The sequence below is a fragment of the Sinocyclocheilus rhinocerous genome, unplaced genomic scaffold (genome assembly GCF_001515625.1).
Source record: "Sinocyclocheilus rhinocerous isolate Xijiao unplaced genomic scaffold, SAMN03320098_v1.1 scaffold1220, whole genome shotgun sequence".
Taxonomy (NCBI): domain Eukaryota; kingdom Metazoa; phylum Chordata; class Actinopteri; order Cypriniformes; family Cyprinidae; genus Sinocyclocheilus; species Sinocyclocheilus rhinocerous.
The window spans coordinates 159,295-169,356 of record NW_015635579.1 but is presented as its reverse complement, the minus strand read 5'-3'; the positions used below and the strand labels follow the sequence as shown (position 1 = coordinate 169,356).

The 10,062-nt window shown below is 36.9% G+C and overlaps 1 protein-coding gene across 1 annotated transcript in view; it reads left to right on the top strand.

The window, feature by feature from the left end:
• The window catches only part of klhl35 (kelch-like family member 35), a 10,021-nt gene extending 8,011 nt beyond the window's left edge, over window positions 1-2,010 (top strand). The window contains exons 4-7 of the mRNA XM_016561834.1: window positions 308-426; window positions 511-699; window positions 1,455-1,643; window positions 1,723-2,010. Coding sequence (XP_016417320.1) covers window positions 308-426; window positions 511-699; window positions 1,455-1,643; window positions 1,723-1,905 — 680 coding nt within the window. The 3' untranslated portion in view covers window positions 1,906-2,010. The remainder of the gene's footprint in view (window positions 1-307; window positions 427-510; window positions 700-1,454; window positions 1,644-1,722) is intronic.
• The last annotated feature ends 8,052 nt before the right edge of the window (window positions 2,011-10,062 follow it).

The following is a 10,062-nucleotide window of genomic DNA, read 5'->3' as shown; positions in this document are numbered from 1 at the left end:
TGTGCGCTTCTGTCTGTGTGTGTGTTACTGAGTGTATGGGTGTGTGTGTGTGTTACTGAGTGTATGGGTGTGTGTGGGTGTGTGTTACTGAATGTATGGGTGTGTGTTACTGAGTGTATGGGTGTGTGTGTGTGTTTGTGTGTACTTCTGTCTGTGTGTGTGCGCTTCTGTCTGTGTGCGTCTGTCTGTGTGCTTCTGTGTGTCTGTCTCTGTGTGTCTGTCTCTGTGTGTCTGTCTCTGTGTGTCTGTCTCTGTGTGTCTGTGTCTGTGTCTCTGTCTGTGTGTCTGTGTCTGTGTGTCTGTGTAGGCGGGCAGCTGAACAGCGCAGACGTGTGGCGCTTCATGCCTCAGCTCAATCAATGGGTTCGTGTGCGGGGGCTCAGCCGTGGCCGCTGGAGGCATAAGATGATGTCCATGTGTGGAAAGGTGAGTGGACCTGAGACGGCCTTCAGTCAGATGGGTGTGAGTGTGTGTGCTGACGTGTGTGTGTGTGTGTGTGTGTGTGTGCAGCTGTACGTGGTCGGCGGTTATAACGGCCGCGAGCGTCTGTCCAGCGTGGAGCGCTACAGTCCGCATGAGAACAGCTGGACGAGTGTTTCGGACCTGCTGCTGGCGGTCAGTTCTGCGGCTCTGAGCAGCTGCTGCGGGAGACTCTACGTCATCGGAGGAGCCGTGAGCGAACACAACAACACTGACCGGGTGAGAGCCGAAGAGCCTAACTGTCTCCAATGCAGAACAAATACACATAAATAACTAAACGATAAAATTACACTTTTTTCTAGATCTTCCATGGAACAGCACATTTATTTAATGATTGTCAATTTGCTTGTGCTTCTTGGGAGGACTTGCATTACTGATTATTTTCGAAATTTGACAAGTTCTGTGAATTGAAAACAGGAAAATGTGATAAGATTTCTTTTGTCTCCCAAAAACTTTTTTCTCTCAAATGAAAACAAATTTTCTTTCTTCAAAAACTTTCTCTTCAAAAAAATTTTTTTCTCTCCCAAAGACTCCAAAACAAACAAAAATTTATAAATTAATTAAACATTTTTCTCTCCAAAAAAGCCCCTTTTTCTCTCTCGTGAAATACATTTTTTCTCAAATAAAAACAAATTTTCTTTCTTCAAAAACCTTTTCTGTATAAAAAAAAAAAAAATTATCTCCCAAAGACTCCAAAACAAACAAAAAAAGAAACATTTTCTGTCTTCAGAAAAGTTTTCTTCAAAAAAAAAAACTCCAAAAAATATTTTTCTCTCCCAAACAAAACATTTTTCTCTTCAAAACCTTTTTCTCTCTCCTATTTTTTTCCTTGAGAGGCAACACAAGAGAAAAACTACTTAAATATGAAGTATGTAATTTATTATTAAAGTATTTTAAACATGGAGTTGTTAAGAGTCCAGGTTTACTGAGTGTTTGATGTTCATCACGTGACCGCATGATCCGGTGTGTCGCAGGTCCAGTGTTACGACCCGGTGAGCGACAGCTGGTCGTTTGTGTCGTCCTGTCCCTTCTCTCAGCGCTCCATCAGCGCCGTGACGCTCAACGGCTCCATCTACGTGACCGGAGGTCTGCTGGACCACATCTACTGCTACACGCCCTGCACAGACTCCTGGAGCCGAGCCGCGGCGCTGCCCGTCAGACTGGTGCGACACAGCCTCAGCATTCACAGCATAAGTCCGTCATTACCACACAAGCGCTGACCCGTGTGTGTGTGTGTTTCAGGAGGGCTGCGGGCTGGCCGCGTGTGACGGGAAGCTGTATGTGGTCGGCGGGCGTGATGAACACTCGGTTGCGGTGGATCAGATCTGGGCGTTCGACCCAGTGAGCGGTAAAGTGACGGAGGAGAAGCCGCTGACCCGCTGCCTGAGTTATCACGGCTGTCTGACCGTCCTGCAGCGGCTCTGACCCAAACACACGCAAACTCAGCTCAGAATGTGTGAGACTCACGATTCATTCAACCAGTGTGTTTATGATTATGATATGACAACAAATACCTATGGAAAACTGTTTTCAAAATTATGATATAAACTTGCAATTCTGAGTAAAAAAGTCAGAATTGGAACATATATCTCAATTCTGAGTTTATACCTCATAATTCTGAGTTTATATCTCTCAGTCCTGACTTTTTTCCCCCTGCAATTCTGACTATTTTTCTTGCAATTCAGTTTATCTCATAATTGATTTTATATCTCATAATTCCGAGTTTATATCTTGCAATTGTGACCATTTTGTTTTTGCCTCAGAATTTTAAAAAAAGGTTATTGCAACTTCTAATCTCACAATTCAAAATTTATATCTCACAGTTAAATCTCAGAATTGTAAGGGAATACGTCTGAATTGTGAGATAAAAAGTTGCAATTACTTTTATTATCCCATGAAGGAAGCGTGCTTCCATAAAGACCAGTTTGCAACATCAAGCATCATAAATGGACTTTGTAAAACGAAAATAACGAATGACACTAGAAGCCTCGCACACGGTTAAAAATGACTGAACCTGTTCTTACATTAAAACTAAGGTGGATAAGTGCGGTTTTTAGCTGAACTAGTTAAAGCAGATCAGTTTCTCACATTCCACATGACTGACAAACCGGAAAAACTCCTGCGTGATTAAAGACTACTGCAGAAGCTGTATTGCCTCTCATCTGTGTTTGTGGAAACATTAGCGTTCTATAATACACACTGATTTATTTTCTAGTTATGGACTTGAACTGCTGGAAATCCCAATGTGAATCTGAATCATAGACTGTGAACATGTTTTAACCACTTTGTATATATGATGTTATACACATTTAAATAAAGACTGCATCATTTTATGTTGCTTGAGTTTTTAATGTCTCGAACTGCTTTATAACAACAATATACTGCACAAATAAAAGATGTTGCATGAACTGAGACAAGAGTTTAAAATCAATATCCTGACGATGCTTAATGTATGCAGTTTTAACTGAAACTATTTTCCATGAACTTAGAAAAAAATCTCTGTTTTGATCAAAATTAGTTGAGCGACTAAATATCTAATCTATATTAGCTCTGATATTAGCATAACATCACACTGTCAGTATGTCAACGATGGTTTTGATCCTGTAATTCAACGTTTGTGACTTCATGAAAGCTAATTTTCATAAAAATGTTAAAATAATTTAAAATAAAAAGAAAACAATTTTTTTTTACTTTAGTATTTTGTCAACTTTTTTTTATTTGTTTATGACTATTAATCAGAGAACTGTGAACATGAATGTGTTAAATTAATGAAACGGTAAAATTTTTCCTAAAAAAATTTAAAATAAAACATTATTTAAATAAAATATTTTAATGTTTAATTTTGTTTTTTTGTATTTTATATGTATTTTTATAATTATTTTTTGTCCTGTGACTATTAATCAGAGAACCATGAACATGTGATTGTTCATAAACCGGTTGACAAATATTTTTTGGGAATTTATAGGTTAGATTTTATACAAAGTCTGCTATGAATGATGAGCTTGTGTCCAGTCAGACAGATCCACGAACAGACGGTTTCCAGAGAAAGACTAAGACGACACATTAAACACGTTTCAAATTCTTCCACTGAACTTCCACTGAAATAAACAGCACTGAAGGTCCAGTAGAATGCAGTACGGCATGTTTCAATGTGTCAGATTACAGATGTATCAGTAGATCTTCTTCTGAGGAAGGACATTGTAGCGGCTGTAATGTGGGCGAAGAGCTTCACGTCGCTGCGTTTGTTTGCAGTCTCAATAAATCAAGTCCACTTCAGACCAACTCTAGATAACATTCTTCACTGACACGAAATCCTTTCAGCCACTGAGAGCAAATGTTTGTCATATTTGAGTTTCGTGTTTCTTTAAAAGCTCAAGTATCAAGAGATTCTGTGTAAAGCACAGCTGATATGGAAAGATGAAGAGCAGATGGTCATTCAAAATGGAAATAAAAACAAACCTGCTTTCATTCTGAATTTGGATTTCAGCCAAATTCAGCTGAAGAGTTTATTTCCTAACGAGTCGGGAGTAATTGTGCTGATTATTTCCAGTAACCCATTACTATGGAAGCTTGTTTCCACCACGGAATAAAAAAATTGAAAGATAATTGTGACTTTTTAATCTCGCAATTCTGATGAAAAAAGTCGGAATTGTGAGAGAAAAAGTCACAATTATCTTTTATTTTATCTTTTATTCCGTGGTGGATTTGCGAGTTATAAAGTGAGAATTGCAAAATTCTTTTTCGCAATTGTAAGTTTAGCTTATATCTCGCGACTTTTTTAGATCTCACAATTCTGCCTTTTTTTCTTGCAAATTAAATTTATATCTTGCTATTCAAACTTTTTTTTATCTCACAACTGACCTCACAATTGTAATTTCATATCTCGCCATTTTTACTTTTTTTCTCACAATTGTGGGTTTATATCTCAAATCTCGCAATTCTAACTTTTTCTTGCAAGTGTAAGTTTATATCTCGCAATTCTGACTTTTATATATCTTGCAATTCTTTTTTTCTTGTAATTGCGAGTTTATATCTTGCAATTCAAACTTATTTTATCTCACAATTATTACCTTTTCCTCACAATTGTAAGTTCATATCTCACAATCTTTTTATATCTCGCAATCACAAGTATATATCACAATTATATCTCGCAATTCTGACTTTTTTTTCTTGTAATAGCAAGTATATATCTCGCAATTATAACTTTTTTATCTCTCACAGTTCTGACTTTTTTTCTCACAATTGTGGGTTTATATCTCAAAATTATAACTTTTTTATATCTCGCAATTATAACTTTGTTCTCGCAATCGTATGTTTATATCTCGCAATTCTAGTTTTTTATAATGTAGACGCGCTGAAAGGAAATGGAAGAAGGATAAGTTGCAAATTTATTATATTATGCTGAGGGAATTCTTTGACTAAATTTCAGGAAGCAGCAAAAATGGCTAGAGCAAATTATTTTTCTTTAATTATTGTAAAATATTCCCACCAGCCTTGTGTGCTTTTTAATACTATCATCTCCATTTTAGAGCCTTTAGTCACGGTTTGTCTTGAGTCTTCGGTTGCAAATTGTGAGAGATTTTAAAAGTTTTTTATTGATAAAATCGTTGGTATTCGCTCTGCAATTGCACCAATGAAGTTAGATCTTGGAGTTGTTGCTGCTCCCTTAGGCTCCTTTCGAGCCTTAAAGATGATGTCGCTTTTGGAAATCACTGAGATCATGGGTGTGTTAAAGGTCACCTCATCAACAAATGATGTGATCCCAACCAGTCTCTTTATAGAAGTTTTTGATAGTATTGGTTCATACATTTTGTTAATCGTAAACAAAAGTCTGGCAGAGGGTTGTGTGCCACCGAGTTTGAAACATGCGGAAGTGGAGCTCTTGTTAAAGAAACCTGGCCTAGATCCATTTATACTTCAAAATTTTCGTCCAATTTCTAAACTTCCTTTTATTGCAAAAATCCTAGAAAAGGTTGTTTCGTCAGCTCTCTTCTCTTTTTTAGCAGAGATTGACATAATGGATAAAGACAAAATTTCAGGGTTCAGAACTGGTCATAGTACTGTATCTGCCCTTATTAGGGTATTAAATTATATTTTATTGGACGTTGACAATGGAAATTGTGTCGGTCTTGTTTTGTTAGACACACTGGATCATACCATTTTGTTGGAGCATCTTGAGCGGTGTGTTGGGGTAAGTGGGGTGGCTTTACATTGGTTCCATTCTTACCTGGAGGGTAGAACTTTCACTGTAAAGATTGGGAATAATTGTTCTTCTGCTGCTCCTGTAAGTTATGGGGTACCTCAGGGCTCTATTTTAGGGCCGTTGCTTTTTTCTCTATACATGATTCCACTGGGCTCTATATTTAATAAATTTGGCATTTCGTATCATAGTTATGCTGATGACACTCAGTTGTACCTGCCTTTTAAAGCAGGAAATAATGCAGCTGAAAATTCCTTGTTGAATTGCCTCGAGGAGGTAAAATGTTGGATGAACTCTAATATTTTAATGGTAAATGATAAAAAGACTGAAATTGTGCTTTTTTGGGGAAAAAGCACATTGTTTACTCCAAAACCGAGTCTGGGCCAGTTTTCATCCAGTGTAAAAAGTCATGCAACTAACTTAATAATTTTTGATTCTGAGCTCAAATTCTATCATCAAATAAACATAGTATTAAAAAATAGTTTCTTTCATTTGAGAAGGATTGCAAAATGGAAGTCAGTTTTATCAAAGAATGATCTTGAAAAAGTTATGCATGCTTTTGTACTTTCACGCTTGGATTATTGTAATGCGTTATATGCAGGGGTTTGTCAGTCGTACCTGTCGAGGTTACAATTGTTTAAAAATGCTGCGGCCAGACTGCTGACAAATACTAAAAAAAAAAGAGACCATATAACTCCAAATCTGCCCTCTCTACACTGGCTACCAGTTAAACAACCAATTGTCTTGAAAATTCTGTTATTCGTTTTTAAAGCCATCAATGGCTTGGCCCCAGAGTACATCAAGGATCTGTTAGTTATTCAATCCTCCTCAAGATCGTTAAGATCTAACTCGCAGATTATGCTCAAGGTTCCACGCACACGTTATAAGTGTAGAGATGATTGAGCATTTTCAATTGTGGCCCCTAGACTACGGAATGATCTTCCTTTCTCTGTGCGATCTTCGATCTCTCTGCAGATGTTCAAATCACGTCTTAAGACCCATTTGTATTCACAGGCGTTTGAGGTGTAATTTTACAGGTATTTAAGTATTTTAATTAATTGCTATTATTGTTTTTGATTTTCTTGTACAGCACTTTGGTATACTTTCATGGTTTTTAAGGTGCTTTATAAATAAATGATTGATTGATTTTATATCACAAATCTGAATTTTTTCTTATATCTCGCAATTCTAACTGTCTCACAATTCATACTTTTTTCTCGCAATCAGGAGTTATATCTCGCAATTCTGACTTTTTCTCACAATAGTGAGTTTATATCTCACAGTTATGATTTTTTCTTGCATTCGCAACTTTATATCTTACAACTTCGGACTTTTTTTCCTCGTATTCGCAAGTTTAAATCTCGGAATTCTGTCTTTTTTTCTTGCAAACTTTTTTTATTGTGGGTTAATGTCAATTCAGATTTTGTAACTCTAAATTGTGATTTTATATCACAATTCTGAGAAAAAAAGTCAGAATTGCGAGATATAAAGTCACAATTACCTTTTATTTTTTTTCTTCAGTGGTGGAAACAAAAACGCACAAACACACAAAACAGACGCTTTCCATTCAGTTTGATATATTTATATATATGCATGTATAAAATTAGACAGATATGTCTGTTTTCATATACAAAAGGCAAATAAAACAAGAAAACACAGGAAGTGTGTAACAGGTGTTAGTCGATGAAGGCACTCTCATCCACAGTGTTCCAGTTAACATGATCATGTGATGCAATAGTGCTACAGTCTGAATCAGACACAGCGCAGGATTTGCAACCGCAGTACAGAATCAAACCAGCATGACGGGTATCATGGAATGTGCAGTACAAAAAATAATCTAGGCAAAAAATAAAAAAACATGACTCCAGCATCAGAAACGCAAAGGAATGATCCGTCAATCACAGCTGATTTTGGTCTCAATAGTGTCAGAAATAAAAACAAAACTTAAGTTATGACACATGAAATGTACATAAGATTAAAAAAAAAACTTAAGACATAAAAGTGGAGTGTTTCAACTCAAATGGCAGAGATGCATTAAATGCGGAACGTACAGTCTAGTTGACTAAACTATCGCTGAAGACTAGGAATTTCTACACACCTATGCTAACAGGATTAGTGCTGTCTTGTTAACAAGCTAACTAGTCTAACCACTGAAACGTGCAAACCGTCCTCCTCCGTTTTGGCAGCTTTTGGAGTGTTTGGGATCATGGACGCGTGACGATTACCCATCATGCTCCATGATCCTCAGCTGTGGTTAGAACGTCAGTTACATGCAGACGCAGATGCTGCAGTCGATCTCACGAACGCATGCGGATCACGTCTCACCACACCAACTAAACACGCTGGATTCACATCCGAAAATTCTATTTCCTTTGGGACAATTAATGCAAAAAAAATAATAATAACATCACAATGCAAATTCTCATAATCCAAAAATAATATGTAATGTAAATTGAAAGTATTTATACATAATGGTATTTGTAAAATCATGGTTTAATACAGTATGCCTAGTAAGAGCTTGATCAGCTGGTTCAGGTGTGTTTGATCAGGGTTGGAGCTGAACTCTGCAGGACACCTGAGCCCCGATCACACAGCGCCTTGATCCCGGAAAACTGCCAGAGTGCCTTCTGTGTGAACGCAATGATTCCGGGATGTGTGTGAACGCACGCTCATATTCCAGGAAAATCACTGGCAGTGTGAATGAACCAAAATCAAACGATCCCGGGACAAATCAAGGCACACATTATCCGTGTGTTTTCCAGAATCTCTGTCTAATAGACAGGCTTCATTTTCTCCGCACAAACCGCATTTTGATTTAGTGGTGAAATGTGCATAAAAAATGAAGCTTGACCTTTTAAAAATAAAAAAAACAAATGTAAAATAAGCACATTTCCCCCCAAAACTCTCAAAATATATTACTTGGATGGCAAAATATTGATGCATTTTTTAATGTTGATTTTTTTTTTTAAATATTACAGTACTGTTATAATTTAATGCAGTAATGAGAATCATAATTAGGGTTGCAAAGGGGTGGAAAATTTCCGGAAATTTTCCAAAAATCCCTGGAATATTCCAAAAAATCCTGGAAAGTTTTCAAATTTCTGGAACGTTTCCGAAATTTACTGGAAAAATTTCCACCTTTTTGCAAGCCTAATCATAATTGTCAGAAAAAAATCAACTCATGGTCCTTTAGAAAGGCTTCATTTTCTCTATGCGAACTATAATTTCTTTGTTTGATTGATTTTGTGGTGAGATGTGACGTGGATGTGCACAAGAAAATAAAATAGGGAACTTGATCATTAACTTAAGAATAATTTTAAGAAAATAATAATTGAAAAAAATGACAAAGCAAAAATTGCCACATTTTCCCATAAACTCTCACGATCATTATGCAAAATCAAAATATATTATTTAAATGTCAAAGTATTCATGCATCATGATAGTATTAATGTTGATTTAAATGCATTTAAAAAAACTATTTTTGAATGTACTACAGTAAAAGAGTATTGTACTCCAGTAATGAGAATTTGTGCGATTGGGGGTGATCGTATCATGACAATAATGTCATAAAAAAACATTTTCTCTATGCAACGTCTATGTAGTTTGAGTGGTGAGACATGCGGCGTGTGAGATCCGTCATCTACAGCTGCGTTATTTTACTCTAGAAACTCACATTGACATAGAAACACACACAGAAGCAGAAGAAAGAGTCTGTGGTCACGTGCCGTCGTCAGTCCAGTACTAACCCACTAACCCACCCGTCTGACCGGTCACGTCAGTCTCACAGGACCTCTGAATGACGTGAAGAAGAGATGCACATGCCACGGCGCTCTAGTTCTTGCGGATGTCTGCGTACACCACCGGCTCTATCTTGTGGAAGGAGGTCTTGCTGCCGGAGTGATCGAGCTGGGCGTAAATCACCGGCCCCTGAACACCAACCAGAGACACACAATGAGAGAGAAACACGTGCCTGACACGCGACACGCAAACACACACACACACACACATCACAGATTCCCGCCTGAGCGGCACTCTTCAGCAGAGCGTGAACGTTTGAGTTTACACAAAGACAGCAGATGCTGATCGCTCAAGCTCCACATACCACAAACACACACACAACAGAAAACACAGCGCAAACGCGAATATGCTTGCTTTCACGGGAAATGTGTAGCGTGTCAACAACTCACTCAGACTGAAAGGAAAAATATCAGATAAAGATAAATATTATAACTATTATCACTCAAAATATTATTTGTTTTAATACAAATAAATATATTACTATTGTATTGTAAAATAAAGAATATTTAATAATAATATTAATAATTATTAACATTATTTAATAGAACAACAGTAAAATTATTAATAATAATATTTATATAATA